We start from the raw sequence: 15,391 nt of genomic DNA, 5'->3' as shown, positions 1-15,391 counted from the left end.
GTTAAGCATTGGACCCTTGATTTCAGCTTAGATCATGATCTCAGTTTCTGAGTTTGAGCCCCGCAGTGGACTCTGCATGGACAGTGTGAAGTCTTCTTGGGATTCTCTCTCTCTCTTCCCCCACTTGCTCTCTGTATCTTTCTCAAAAATAAAATAAAAAGCGCATACCTTTGTAGTGTCAGCCCACCATTAATTTATCTCTGTTTCTGTTTTCATTCTGTGGAAAGAATGTAGAAAAGAGGATTGAACATTGTGACTCAAGGAGAAGAATTTAGTAGAGATCAGTATATAGTGTGTCTCTGAATGAAATTTTATTTATTAAACACATGATTCATGAGTCTGAAGCATCTGCATCCTACAAGGGCTTCACACTCTACATACGCTGTTTACAGGAGGTGATTTTTATTTGTTATTTTATTTATTTTTTTTTTGAGAGAGAAAGCACACACGCAAGTGGGGGAGAGAGAGAATTTTTTTTTAAGTTTATTTTTTTGTTTTTTTTGGTTTTTTTACAAATAGTTTATTGTCAAATTAGTTTCCACATAACACCCAGTGCTCATCCCCATGAGTGCCCTCCTCCATGCCCAACCCCCCCTCCCCCCCACATCCATCAGTCTTCAGTTTTTGTTAGCATTCAAGAGTCTCTCATGGTTTGCCTCTAAGTTTATTTTTGAGAGAGAGAGAGAGAGCACAAGCTAGGGAGGAGCAGAGAGGGGGCAACGGGGAGAATCCCAAGCAGGCTCCACACTGTCAGTGCAGAACTCAATGCCGAGCTTGAATTCACAATTGTGAGATCATGACCTGAGCTAAAGTTGGACATTTAACCAACTGAGCCACCCAGGTGCCCCGGAAGGGAGAGAATCTTAAGCAGATTCCACACAGTCTGGACTGACATGGGGTTCCATCCCAGGACCCTGGGATCATTACCTGAACTGAAATCAAGAATCAGATGCTTAACTGACTGAGCCACTCAGGGGCCCCAACAATAGGTGAATTTTAAAAGAATGACAGTATTAAAGATACTTGGTCACCTAACCAAAAGCATTCTAATACTTCTTATAGCCTTGTGATTAATCCTAGGTGAGAAAGCTTATCTCCACACCATGATTAAGTGGCTCTTTGTCTTAACCATCAACCATTAAGTGGCCCCATCAACCATAGCCCACTGCCATTGGAATCTTTCTTCTTTTTGTCTTACCCAACAGTATTTTAACTACCTGTATACCTATAAAATGCCCGGAGATATCAAGAACTGGGTGGATGCACACATGAACTGTGAAGACATTGCCATGAACTTCCTGGTAGCCAACGTCACGGGGAAAGCTGTCATCAAGGTAGGAGGCGTCCTGGTCTAGCTCTGCCACTAACTGTGATCTTGGGCAAGTCTGTTTCTTTGAGCCTGAGAAGTCCTCATCACTATAAACAAAGTGCTGGATTGGACAACTTTAAGTTCCCTTCTAGCTTGTAAGATGTGATCACATTGTAACGCCAAAGCTAGGCTTCGATAATTTAAACATATTTTCTTTTTTTAAAATACAGTTTCTTTAGTCATAGTTTTTAAGCTCCAGTCTCAGAGATAAAGGCCGAGATGAACAGTCTACAAATCAATGTTTTTAAAAAACTTTAACTGTATTCTCAAAGCTGATAGGGAACCTAGATCTGTTAGTTAAAGAATATAACCTACATCTTTCTTAAAGTAGCTGATTTTTATTTTTTGTAAACGTTGAGAAGATAGTACACTTTGTACAATTATAACTGTAGTTTTTTTCAGCATTTTAGAATATCAATTACCAGTTTTTAAAAGTGCCTTTCTCTTAACATATTAAAAACTGAGAGTAAAAAAACTAAATAAAAGCTGAGAGTACATAAGGATCACGTGGGGATCTCTGCGTCTGTGATGGATGTCTGTCCCTGAAACGCAGATTTCACTCAAACCCAGATCCCCAGATAGGAAGAGAGAGTTTCCTCCTTTTTATGAGTGGAATCATCCTGACCTTTTTTCCTTCTGGATTAAGATTCCACATAAAAATGGGCAGTCCTTCTAGGGCAGATTCCTATACTGAGAGTACATGGAAGCGCAGTATGGCCCCCGCTGATTGTTCATGCTGTTAATTGATGGGAGAAGCCAGATTAAACCAAACCAACTACAAAAGAGGAAGAGTCCCTGTCTGTACTCTGCAAACCTGGCCCAGTCCCCCCGCCCCGCCCCAGCTCTCTACCTTAGTCAACAGCTCACTGCAAGAAAAAGTCCAATAAGTAAATCACGAAATTAGTTTTGAATTCCTCTTATCTCCAGAGTTGCTTTTTGCTGTGCTTCAAGGTATTTCTGCTGTGCCTGCTCTCTCCGGACTGTAGCCCTGACATCGAGGTGCTTCCTAGCCTGGCTTCGGTTATCTAGCGTTCTCCCCCCGCCCAACCTCTCTCTGCTGTTTGCTTAGCTTCCCTAGGTTTGGATAACAGCCTGCCTGGGTTTGTTAAGAAAATCATTAGCAGTTTAAGGTTTGGGAGAGCGGGAGGGAGAGTCAGGGAAAAGAATTCAGAGGGTGAGGGACCCTTGGATTTTTTTCCTGACTGAAGGGAATCGCAAAATAAGCTGGCGTCTTCGAGAGCATGGTGCTGCTCAGAGCACTTGCTGTTAGCTGGAAGATGGAAAAAGAGTGCCTGTTGGAACCGAGGTTACGGTGAAAGTTATGGGAAGCTGTATTTCATCGCCCTTATGGCTGCAAGAACAAATGGTGTTTATACAAGGACCTTGGCAGTGAGAAAACAGTCATTAAACAGGAATTAAGGAGCTTGTCATCACCACTTCTTTCCAGTTACAGAAGGCAAAAGCCCTCCAAGCCTTTTTTATTGGGCCCTTGTGAGTTGTGCCGTTGGCCAAGCCAGACAGAACTGAGTGGAGGAACGGCGAGGGGTGTGTGTGCGTGCGCACGCGCATGTGTGTGCATGTGAGGGAACAGGCAGCTCAGTTTACAGAGCAGAAGGATGCACGGTGTTGTCACAGGCGTGATTTTATCGTCCTTGGCACTGACGGCCAGGTGTATTTTTGTGCTTCTCTGGCAGGTGACACCGCGAAAGAAATTCAAGTGTCCCGAGTGCACGGCCATTGACGGGCTTTCGCTAGACCAGACGCACATGGTGGAGAGGTGAGTGAGCCTCTGACCAAAGTCTGCCCTAGCCGCTGATCCCCATTTCCTGCCTTGGGCCTGTTTATGGGACTTGTTGGAGATGTAAGGACAGCAGCTGGTATTCACAGTCACCTCCCTGTGCACTGTGGGAATTGGGTTAGTTCAAGCCCAGGTCACCCAAAGAATTAATTTGGAATGCTACTCACTCAATTTGTAATGGCTGGAAGGGTCTTAAAAATATAGCTGGCCTGAAGCTCCCGATGTCAGGTTCTCCGTGCAGACTAGCAGTCAGCCATCCACGGCCATCTGAGTGGAGGCTAGTTTATTCCAAGAAAATACTACATTGTTTTGCAAGGTATTATCTCCATGTGGCAATAAAAGTTTGATTAGAAAGAAAGAAACAAAACCGAGAGACAAATTACCTTTGCTGACCAAGCACCTACGAAGAACAGAATGGAAAACATAGTTCTTTACACACAGAGAGGCAGCTCTGAAATTCTCCTTTTATTTCAATTCAGTCACTTGGTCAACAAGCACATCTTTGTGTGGAACATAATACTGAGCCTCGTAGGGGAGTGAGTGTAAAACGAGTGGGAAATGTGCATCTTCCCTTACGATCATTATCATCTTTCAGGTGACCTCATCGTCCTTGCTTATAGCCCAAAGGTCCCCAAGCTTGGTATCTCCTGAATCAGACCCAATTCTTCCAAAAGGCAGCTCCTTACATAAGACAACAAGCTCCGACATCCCATAGCAGTGCTGTCAGGGGACCAATGTGCACTCAGGGAATGTTGTAGTAGCCCTCAGAGAATGGGACAGCGAGTGCAGGTGTCCCCCGGTCCCGCGTGTCTGTCTGTATTCTGCATCCATCCGCCGCGTTCAAATCCTTAAAGCCTAGAGGGTCTTTTTGTACAGAAAGTTGTTTCACTTGGCCTGGATTCTTCTATAATGCTTTACTCCTTATTCCTACTTCTTATTCCTACCCTCTCTGTCTCTTTCATATATAAATATTTTATCCAAATGACATAGCTTTTATCAACTCTCAGTGTGAAATAATATATTATTGTGATTTTGGCAATATCTGTCACTAGTATAGTTACTACACAGTCAAGGGTGGTGACGTTAACTGTCATTGCTCATTTGGAAGAGACTCCAATTATAGTTACATTGGAGTATACGAAATTATTATTAAACCCACCTCCATTCTTTGTGTTTGGGAGAATTCATAGTATTACGCAATTCGTTGTTGAGTAGGCTAAGTTAAAGTGATGAGGTTTTATGGTATAAGATAGGAATTTTAGGGAAAAACGTTGACCTGATAATGGCCTTGAAGTTCATGCTAAGGCTAAGCAACTCCTCTCCAGCACCACTGAAATGACAGATGTACAGAGACTTAAAATGTAGTGAGAGAGATTTAAGTTAGATATAATTATTATTAAACATTTAATAATAATTAAGGGGGGCTTCCTCTTGGGAACAGGCTTTTGAAAATAGAATAGGTGACTATCCAGATGTTGATAGGCTTAAATCAGAGTCATCAGAGTTTATAATTAACAACAACAAATTCACACACACACGTGCACTGTGTCACCTCCTGTCGTGTGTGTGTGTGTGTGTGTGTGTGTGTGTGTGTGTGAACAATCCAAAGCTATATGTGATAAGTGCCATAAGGGAGGCTCAGAATGTTATAATTGGTCAGAGGAAAGAGAAGTGGCTTCTCACTAGGTTGATAACTAGGCATAATTTTGTAAAACATGACTCTTGAAATAAGCCTTCAAAGATCATTAGGATCTCTGGGCAAGAGGAGGAGACCCAGGCAGGAGAAACCAGGTGGTTAAAGGTTCCAGTCTTCAGGTTGAAGGTATATCTGGCAGGCCGTTAGGAGTCCAGCGTGGCTACAGTGTAGAATTCTGGTCTGTTGGTGCCAGGCCCTGAAGGACTGCCCAGGGAAGGAGCCTGAACGAACTTCTTCAGGCTCTGATACGCCGTTGAAAGTTTTTGAACAACAGAGCTTGATCAAAGTATTGTTTTGAGATTAATTTGGAAGTAGTGCAGAGTGGAATGAAGGTGAAGAAATTGAAGAAAGCACATATGGAAATGGAAAGCTTGAACTAAGTTGAGTGTGGAAAGGAAAGGATGGATTAAATATTCAGAGATGCTTTTTTTCTCTCCAAGGGAAGATATGCTAGAACTTGAGTTTATGGAGAAGGAATCGACAGAGGGAGCTTAAGTGTCAAGTCAGGAAGAGCGGTAGAACTGTCAACAGTGGGAATAATACAGTTAGGAGGAGACAGCAGTTAAGGGAGGAGGGAACACAGATGGTTGCACCTTTAACAGTATAATTAGCGAGGACAGGAGAGGATTTTAATCACGGGTGAAGTTGGAGAGCAGTAAGGTAGGTGGAGATGTGGGCGTCTTTCCCTCAGTATGTGCAGGTGTAGATAGGGAGCAAGCAGTTGGAAACGTGGAACTGGACCTTCAGGAGGAAGATGAAAACAAAGGTAGATCTCTGAAAGACCTCTTCCCAGAGATGGCCACTGACTGAAGAAAAGCCGAGGGTGGGAGTTTGAGAAATTCTGGCATTTAGGAGACAGAAAGAGTAACTGAAAAGAGAGAAGCAGCCACTGGGCGAGGGAAGGAGAGAACCAGGGTCTATAGAGGACAGAAGCAAGGGGGGAGCGGCGAAAGGTCTTTGAATTAAATGCTCATTGGTGACTTTGAAAAAAATAATGCCATGGAGCAGTGGGGCTTAAGGGTGATGGAGTGTGAGTCTGGGGTGAGGAAGTAGAGATAGTGTGTGCAGAACACCCTTTTGAGAAATTTGGTAGGAGACAGAGGAAATCAATCTTGAAATCAGAAACTAGAAACAAAACTATTTGGATTGAAGATCGAATGACTAACTTATCATATAAGGCACTTGGGAGGGAGGAAGGCATGATTTAAGCTATCTTGGGGAGACCCAGAAGTGGAGTTACAAATGCAGAATTGTTCATCCCTTTGCAGAATTCACATTTTGCACAAAACAGCAAAACAAGTTAACTGCTTTGCAAGTTATGACCTTGTGTTGGGTTTTGCGGTTCAGTAAGCTTATTTATTCTTATATTCGGGGTCTTGGAGCAGAAATCACAGTTGTGTAGTAAAGTAGCTTTTACTGTCTAGCATCCATTTCCAATATTGGCTGTTAATTCTTTAAGAGCTAGAAAACCAGAAGACCTTGTAACTGTTCATTTTGACCAATAGCTTCAACAAGTTAAGGGAATATGGCAGTGCTGATCTTAAGAAAAAGAACATTGTATTTTTATTCAGGCCAGTCCCTGTTCAAATTGTGATTTTGTCACTTAGTAGCTATCGACTTAAGAAAACTGATTAACCTTATGCTAAACTCCAATCTTTTCATCCCCTAAAATAGGTGTGTTAGTATCTATCAAGGTACAGTGTCCATTCATGGGTTCAACAAATACCTATTGAGCCTCTTGGTACCAAAGACTGTGTTATACGCTGGGGCTGAACGAAGTAATAACACAGGAAAGCCTGTAGCACGATGCCCGGCCCCACGTTATTTCCGTCCCAGCCTCCCCAGCAGCAGTCCTAAAGGCCCCAGGTCACGTGAGGTAATTGTAGGTGTTTACAAGGAAAACAGAAAACATTAGTCCTTTCTCCCGCAGACACTTCCAGCACTTCAGAGGTAGACATTGGCGGTCCTCAGCCTGCCTGGGCTAGGTTATAAAACCAGCCCAGGGGAGCACTTACTGCCAGGGCGGCTGGACCCCTGACGGAACCACTCGGACCGGCCACCAGCCGCCACCAAACTTGCCACCTACCCCAACCTGTCCCCCCACCCCCGCCCCGTGTGTGGAAAGTAGACCACACTCTCCGTCCCTGGAGGGGAGTTAAGGACCCTTACCACCCCCCTCCCCAAGCAGCCAGCACTTCTCTAGAGCAGGCTGTGTGGAGAGAAAGAAGCACTCCCGAGGCCTGGGGTAGCCAGGGGCAGCTGTCAACAAGCCAGCTGGCCTGGGCCCCAGTGGCCTCCTGCCTGTGGCCCGGCCCTGTCGGCGGATCTGTTTACAGAGGAGACATTGTGCTCAGTACTCTGCAGCGGGCCGTGGGGCCCCATCCTCTGCCAAGAACTGTGGTTCTTCTCTCATACCTACTCACCGCTACCTGTGCCGGGCACTGCTGGGCTTTGCTGGCCAGGGCCTGCAGGCATGGTGACTGGAAGCTGGACGAATCTGTACGTGTGTATAGGCAGAACAGCTGCTAAGACCTCGGAGAGACTGACGTTGTCCGCCACTGCCCTGACCCTATACTTCGAGGACAGGGCAGCTGTTGCGCTTCCTCAGCACCACTTTGTGTACACACCTCAGTCTTTTCCCGGGGCCCCTCTCAGTTTGGGGCTCGGCCTCCACCCCCTGAGCCTCACAGGACTGGCAGCAGGAGGAAGGTCATTGCCAGCGCGTCTTGGTAGGGTGATGGAAAGCCCAAAGGCGCTCTCGCCGGTGCAGGCCTGGCTGGACACCCACCTCCAGCACTTCCCAGCCCTGGGGGCCTCAGGGCTCCACTTCAGCCTGTCAGCCCATAACCGGAAGTGGCTGTGAACTAGCCATTGGGCACATCGAGGGGGACACTTTAAGGAATCCATGAAATCGTGTTTGTAAATTATCTGGCACATAACAGGAGTGCAAAAGTTGTTGATTTCCAACCCCTCTGCTTGGATTCTAGACTTACGTTCATAAATAAATTTGTCTCCTCTTATAATGAAGATTTTTTTAGCCTTGGGAGCCAGACTGCCTGGGTTTGGCTCTGCCTCTGATGGTTATTTGACCTTCAGCCTCTCTCGGTCTTAGTCTTCCCAGTGTAAAATTGGGATAATCGGAGGACCTACCCCATAGGGTCACTGGAAGGGTGGAGTGGGCTCCTGATACATGTAGGGCACATATAACACAGCCTGGAATCCGTCATCAGTGTGAGCTGTTGATCCATGGGGGTGGACACAGGGATGTTATTAGCTGCAAGAGATCTGAATGAAATAGTAACACATTCTCTCAGAAATAGCATGACAAGAGAAAGGAATTGATGATAACTGGCTCTTTATTAATTGATTTCTTCCTAAAGCTCGAAAGACTCAAAAACTTATTAAAATAATTTGAAACAAAGCTGGCAGTACCTCAGGACAGAAGACACTTTTGGTCTGTCTTGGAATTCAGCGCCCTCATGGGTAAACGGTGCTGCCTCTGATTGGTGTGTTCTTACTGTAGCTGTTGGGTGCGGGGGGCCCGACTTGAGGGGAGAGAGTACTGACCTTTCTGAAATGCATCCTTGAGGTCCCCTTCACTTCAAAAGCGGTGTTTATGGGCTTGTTTTTCCCTCTGGTCCGGATGCGGGAGCGTCCTCATTACCCGGCTGTCACACTCAGTTGGCCTGATTGACCAGAGCCATTTCCCGCCAGCGCGCCTGACCTGCTCACCTCTGAGGAGCTCACGGGCTTCTGGGGGGTGGTATGGAGTCAAGGACACTGCCGTCCCCCCTCCTGCAGCACTGCTGGGCTGTTCTGTCCCTAAGCCCTTTGTCGCCGCTGGTCCTGACACGGGAGCGGCTGGCACGGAGCGCCCGCTCTCAGGGAGGAGCTCGGGGAAGTTGGCCAGCAGTTCCGGGATCGCCCTCCGTAGAAGTTGGTTGGGTGGGTTTATTGTGTGGCAGTGAGGCTCACTGCCCGTTCCCTTCTGCCTTCCATTGCTGCAGGTGGAAGATCCTCTCTTCTGCTTTGTAAACTTCAGCGAGCTGGAGCTCAGCTCCGGGCGCCCCTTCCCTCTCCACCCTTCACCTTCTCTGTAGCTGGCAGAGATGGGGTTAAGACTTGGCAGCTAATCCACCTTGGTTTGAGGCCTGCGTGTACTGAGGGGGAAGAATGACTGGAATTCGAGGGGGAGGGGAACAGAGACTCTGACCTCTGCGCAGGCCCAGACAGCATCCCCTGTTCACTTTCTCCCCCTGAGCCAATAGTCCCAGCGCCCCAGGTCACTTCGTCTGCCCATACCCTCCCGACCTTTTTTAGGAACCTGGAGCAGGCTCGCGATACTTGGATTTCTTTTGTTGATATTGGATAGGATATATGTTGCTCTCATCCGTCAGCCTCTTGAACATTTTCTTTCTTTTCCTTACCCCTTTCCCTCTTCTCCTGCGTCCCCGCCCCCACCCAAACCCTTCAGGTCCGAGTGCATCAATAAGTTTGCTTCAGTGTTTGGGACGATGCCTCTCAAGGTGGTGGAGCACCGAGCTGACCCTGTCCTGTACAAAGATGACTTTCCTGAGAAACTGAAGAGCTTCCCCAACATCGGCAGCTTATGAAACCGATCACCGAGGGAGGTCTGAATGTTATGCAAGGACGACGTAGGAGAGCACAGCCTCCCAGCACCCTGATATCAGCGTGGATATGGGGGGTCTTCAGCTGACATACTGGACCGTGACACCCAACCTGCTGCCTCAAGAGCTGGAGCCTAGAGAGAGCGTGTAAGCACCTTGAGCAGTGCGCGCCCCATTCTGGTGTTTCTTAGGAGCCCGGATGGGCTCTTGTTGGAAATGCCAAATGGAATCCTCTGTGGCATGCTCTGGGTTTAACTCCAGCTCAGGCTCCCTTTGTTTGCAGAGAACAGTCTGAAAGGAAATGCAGACAGACCTACCTCCCGTGTTAGATCTGGGGAATCGTGTAAATGGTGCCCATATCTCACCTTTAGCTATTTCAGATCAGTAAGTTCTTAGGAGGAAAAGCCAAACCAAGAATTTGGCTCAAAATCCCAGCAGCTTAGTGGGATTTGCTACATGCCCCAGGACCTGGGGTACCAGACCCACGCATAGGCAGAGCACCAGGTGCCGAATTGGGATCCTGTAAATTCCATGAACCATTCCTCTTTGGTTTGGCTTTTTGATACGATTAAAGTAATTTTTTATTCCTTTTTATACTTTGTCTTAAATGCTGATTATTGGTTACCCAAGGAACTTCCTTTTTTGTGTGTATTTTAAGTCCATCTTCTGGCCTTAACGCCAGTCCACTTCCACACCTCCTACCATGCCTAGGAGGACACAGCCCAGGGGACTCTCTGGTGCCGTGTGCAGAGCGGAAGAAGATTCCCAAGCTGGAAGCCTTCTAAGAGAAGATGTCTCCCAAAACCTCCAAAGGACTCTGTCTACTTCTTGATTAGATCCAGTCAGTGTTTTATAGGTGTTCTTGGGGAAAGCAGAGGGCCTCTAATAGCCATCCCCTGAGGTGCTGTAGCTGGTACCATGTTGTAAAAGTTGAGGGAGTTGTGATCCCCACCCCAAGGGGATGCCAAAATTCCCTCATTCTTTCGGTGTAAATGTAATGTTAGCCAGGGACGTTCTGGCTAATGTTAAATACTGCTATAACAACTGCTTTGCAATAGTTGCCGGTATATTTAAATCGTTAAATTCAGCATTTAGTAATACTGCACATGTGTGAATTATACCTCTTTAAGCCCCGTTGATGAACAAATCTACTCTGGCAAATGTTAGATGTTATGGATTCGAAACAGATTTATCTGGCTCTAATATTAAGATTAGCCACAGTTTGGGCTTTAGCCATAACATATGTCCCCAGAACACAAAATACATAACAATTTGCTTGGAATATGGTTATAATTACTGAACGCTAGTTGTGTGCCAGTTGAAGTCACTAATATACCACCCATTGTTCTCTTGAGTGACACAAAGGTGAATAGTTTCTATGCTATCGATTTTCAATGTGCAGTTTTAACAAGAGTCACTTCCAGTGTGTTCCTATAGACTTTGAGAGGTCAGAGAAAACTTCAGGAAGGAACAAAATGGAAAGCGGGAATCATGAGAGTCTCACTCTCTCACATAGAGGAGCAAGAGTGTGGAACTGGTCCTGGTGGAAGGGACAAGATACCTCCTCCCCCCACCCCACCCCACCCCACGCCGTCTGTTCATGGTACAGGTGCACACGGAAGCCGTGATTATTCCTCGTTTTGCATTCAAACACTGGTGCCTAATAAATACTTCTGATTTGAATAATTACATTCTCGTCAGTAGGGGATATGGGAAGGCACTTAGTCTCATGTTCACAATCCCAGAGATGGGTAAGATAGAAACAAGAGACGATTTCTGCTGTCACGGGTGGTGAGTACCACTGGCCTTTCTGGGGGTTCCCTAGCTGGTTTTCTTAGATCTGGGGTGGGCAGAAGGGTTGGGCCTCACACTGAAATCCCTGCCAGAAGCTAAGGGCCGTGTGAACGTTGTATATGTGCACGTACATCACCCTCGGTATTGTTCCCCCAGCCTCATCGCCTCAGATTTTCCGCTCTTTTCCCATCCCTGCGGCCTCTTTCTTAGTGGCTGGCTTGTAAGCCAGGTCTCCCTCTCTGAGGGTAAGTATTTTCTTTCTCTTTTCTTTTTAAAAACTTTGTTATCCCTTTGATTTTGGAAGAGGACCACTTCAGTCTGAGATAATTGGGAGCCCCAGGGGGCTCTGTTAGTGTACCTTTATCACCCTAGGAGTCACTGGACTTCTCAGGGCATTAAAACTCCATTTAAGGTACCCCACTACCCCCAGAAATATTGTGGGTTAGATCTGGCAACACAGCATAAAACAATTTCAACTGCACAATGAGTATTACATCCTCGGTATTTGAAACAAACCTCAAAGGTTCTATCCTGTGAACAGACAGGTGGTGCAGGCCACAGGGAGCAATTCGGGGCAAGGGTATAGCAGGTGATCATGATTCATGGGTTCCGAGGGGCCTGGGAACTCCACCCCCTCTCTGTGCATGTATTTGCTGCTCACCAGCAAGCCTCGCCCGCAAGCCGGGGTTGGGATCATCTGCCCCTGGGATGCCATGGAGCTGGGTTTCAGGAGCGGAACAATAATGCTAATTAAAATGTCATGTTCTGGCCTACAGCAGACAACAGCTGGTTTTAGATTAAGAAATCTTTTTTAAGAAATCGCATCCTGCTGGCCTGTACAGAAGATGAAGCTGGGCTGGGCCCGGCCCCGACCTGTGCATTGAGTCACTCGCCTCTTCCCCCAGGGACCCAACTGGGGGGAGCCAGCATGGAATGGCACGGTCGGAAACGCTCTCTTGCTGGTTGGCCTTAGATAGTTCTTAATATTCTTATCTCGTGTATTTTACCAGCCCTCACACGTGTTTAGGCGAAAACCTCCCTCTCTAGGAAAAATTAAAGAGGAAAACAACAACTTCTCAGAATCTCTGGTTCTTTCCAGCAAATGAGGCTCTACTGTCTCTTCTTCTTACTCCCTGTCAGGAAGTTCAAAACTGACTACCTGGGTCCTCTGCCCAAGCCTTGTGTACTTCTAATCGTGCTTCCAGCTTGTGGCTTTGAGAGCCCGTTTCCCCACTGCCTTTGGGAAGACGTGCGCATCACGCCGGTGTGTGCTGCCCGGGACTGGGCGCCAGCAGGGGCAAGCCGCCTTTTTGCTGTCCTCCGTTGAAAGAGTTGCTAACAGCCCTGTGACCCCAGCGGCTGCCTGGGACGGTCATCTCTGGCAGGAGTGTTTGAAAAGATGCAGGTTTCTAGCTGCAGGCTCCAAAGATAGGATTGCTGGGGTAAGATGCAAGAGTCGTTGACAGTAGAATTCATAAGTAGCCAAAGGCAGAGGCCACTTGGAAAGTGGCTCAGTTCTGGCGAGACTTCGTGGCTGGGCACTGAGAGGGGTCATCAGGGTCCCCTGGGAGCCCAGCTGGGAGGAAGAGGCTGGGGCACTTGCTGGGCCACCCATCCTGAGCCTGGTGGGGCTTCTCTCGGGGGTAGGCTCGCTTCTCCACCTCTTGTGGCCCCGGCTGCCTTCTGTGGCCGCAGCAGAGGCTGCAGCAGCTGCTCCACAGGCGGCCGTGGCACGAGGCAGGGACAGTGCTCAGCTGGCCCCCGGCCCCTCCAGCCACTTCTAGGAGCCGCTCTGCGAGGAGTGCTCACCATACAAGCAGGCAGCTGCCATCCAGGAAGGCTCTGGAAGCAACTTGAGCTTCCCACCCCAGGGCCTGAAGGCACGTGAAACTGGGGGGCCGGTTCGCTCACCTCAGCCCTGCTCTGTTCCAAGCCTCCACACAAGCCTTCCCTTCAGAATATTCAGTGATACCATTTACTGCTTCGGAGTTAAAATCAGGGATGGCTTGTGGCCCCGCTGTTCCAACCAAGTGTGATCTGGCCATCTGTGAACAGGCTTCATTGACCTTTTCCTGGCGGAGGAAAGTTAGGCAGGACTGTACTCTCAATTTTAAGGTTTCCCCTCTCTTTAGGATGCGAGCACTCTAAGCTCAACCCACAGCCTCTCATCCACCTTGGTCAATGTCGAATGGACTGTCAGGGATTTCAGCTTCAGGCTTTGTGACCTCCAGGTTCTCAGGGAGGAGGCAACACTGTGCCGTGGCTTTTTAATTCTGGGCTCACCATTGCCGGCAACACAGGGAAAATGCCTGGCAGGGTTTGGCCCTTTCTCTCAGCCTTCTCGGCCTCCTTCGTTCTCAGGAAACAACAGTTGAGTCACCAGCATCTGTCTCTGGCATTTCGTTTCCACAAATTGACAACCTTTTCAGGGTGGAGCTTTTTCTTTCCTTCTGTCCCCAAGTGGTTGGGCCCCGGTGGCATTTCTTTCCAGTCCACTAAAGGGTACAGAGCTGTCAGGCAGAAGACAAAGGGAACGATGCCTGTGCGGCGCTCGAGAGGTGCCGGGCAGGCTGTGTCTGCCAGAGGCTTCTCCTCAAAGCTCCATCTTGTCTGCAACCTCGCAGGAGCGACACAGTGGCCGAGAGCTTCCAACAGAGCAGGGCCTGGGCCTGGAGTGCAGATGTCTTAGAGCCAAACCACTGCCACTCCATCTAGAGTGCTTTCCTATGGAAGCCTCCGTAAGTGCCTTCCCTTCAGAATATGTCCATGTGGGCTNCCATTTCTCCACATCCTCACCAGCATCTAGAGTCCTCTGATTTGCTCATTTTAGCCACTCTGACTTGCATGAGGTGGTATCTCAGTGTGGTTTTGATTTGTATTTCCCTGATGAGGGACGCTGAGCATCGTTTCATGTGTCTGTTGCCCATCTGGATGTCCTCTTTGGGGAAGTGTCTCTTCATATCTTCTGCATGTGGGCTTTTATTTATAGCCACCAACTTATATCAGTAGCAACTATGCCCAAGAATAAAGTCAAGGAACGCCTGGCTTTCTGGCAATCACAGCCGAGGCACAACCAAATCGATCCAGGTGAGGTAAGAGAACAATTATTGGGTTGTTGAGTTTTTCTAATCAGTCATTCATCACAGTATGCTTCTGTGCTGGGTGCAGGAAATAGAGTTGAGTAAGACACTGTCCTGAGATCAAGGCACTCCAGCTCTACTGGGAACCCTTGAGCTGTGTAAGGTGGCATGAGCCCATCAGTGGCCAAGGACCCTATGCACCTCTGTTTTAGTCCCAACCGTAAATGAAGAACCCCTTAACACCATCTTCTCCAGTGTCTGGAGGATGTTAGGGTGTTCTTCATGTCCTTTTTTCATGGCACACCTTCCCCTTGAGTTGAACCCTGAGCCATCCTTGGTCTTGAGAGTCTGCTCCCATGCCTCAGTTTCCTCAACTAGAAACTGGAGGTAGCAAGATCCCTCAGGCCTGGGATGGTGAGATATGATGATGTGTTAGATCTTCTCCCCTTGCCTTCATCAGGGCCTTTGCAAGCTTGTACCTGGTGATGCTGGCAGCAAGCCCTTTCCGGCCCCTATTTCTGCTCACCCTGTTACCAGAGAGCTTCGGGGTCTGGATCCTATCTGGCCCCGTCAGGGTGGATTACCAAATGAGTGGTTCTTTTGCCCCAGTCCCTTTCCTGAGCTATAAATAAGCCCCATGTTTATTTTCTTATGTTATTGAAATGAGCACTTGGGATCTGGGCCTCTTGACGGGTCCAGAGAGCGTCCATCCGGTGCCTGGTGAGGGCCCTGTGTGGCTGGCTGCTGTCTGAAGCTATTTGGAGTCCTACCCCCTGTGTTTTGGATGTGGCTTAATTTCAATAGTAAGGGCCGTATGTAGCCCTGTATCTGCTGATTTTCAGGTTTCAGCTTTCTGCCAGCCCCACTGCCTGCTTAGAAGTAAAGTTGTGTTTCTCATTAAGGGGATAAGAGCCACAATTGAGGTAATTAACGAAAATTGTGCATTGGTGGCAGCAGCTCCGATAGGATTTCCAATAGTCTTTCTCTAGTAGATCCTGAGAGGCTTACCTGCATCCCCTCCCTCCT

General features: G+C 47.8%; 1 protein-coding gene across 1 annotated transcript in view; it reads left to right on the top strand.

Moving 5' to 3' along the window:
- EXT2 (exostosin glycosyltransferase 2) overlaps positions 1–10,085 on the top strand; it is a 134,170-nt gene extending 124,085 nt beyond the window's left edge. Inside the window, exons 12-14 of the mRNA XM_077767460.1 lie at positions 1,206–1,334; positions 3,064–3,146; positions 9,338–10,085. Coding sequence (XP_077623586.1) covers positions 1,206–1,334; positions 3,064–3,146; positions 9,338–9,476 — 351 coding nt within the window. The 3' untranslated portion in view covers positions 9,477–10,085. The remainder of the gene's footprint in view (positions 1–1,205; positions 1,335–3,063; positions 3,147–9,337) is intronic.
- Positions 10,086–15,391: the final 5,306 nt, after the last annotated feature.

The sequence above is a fragment of the Crocuta crocuta genome, unplaced genomic scaffold (genome assembly GCF_008692635.1).
Source record: "Crocuta crocuta isolate KB4526 unplaced genomic scaffold, BGI_CrCroc_1.0 scaffold330, whole genome shotgun sequence".
NCBI classification, from domain to species: domain Eukaryota; kingdom Metazoa; phylum Chordata; class Mammalia; order Carnivora; family Hyaenidae; genus Crocuta; species Crocuta crocuta.
The sequence above is the reverse complement of the archived record's forward strand: the minus strand, read 5'-3'. Positions and strand labels throughout refer to the sequence as shown.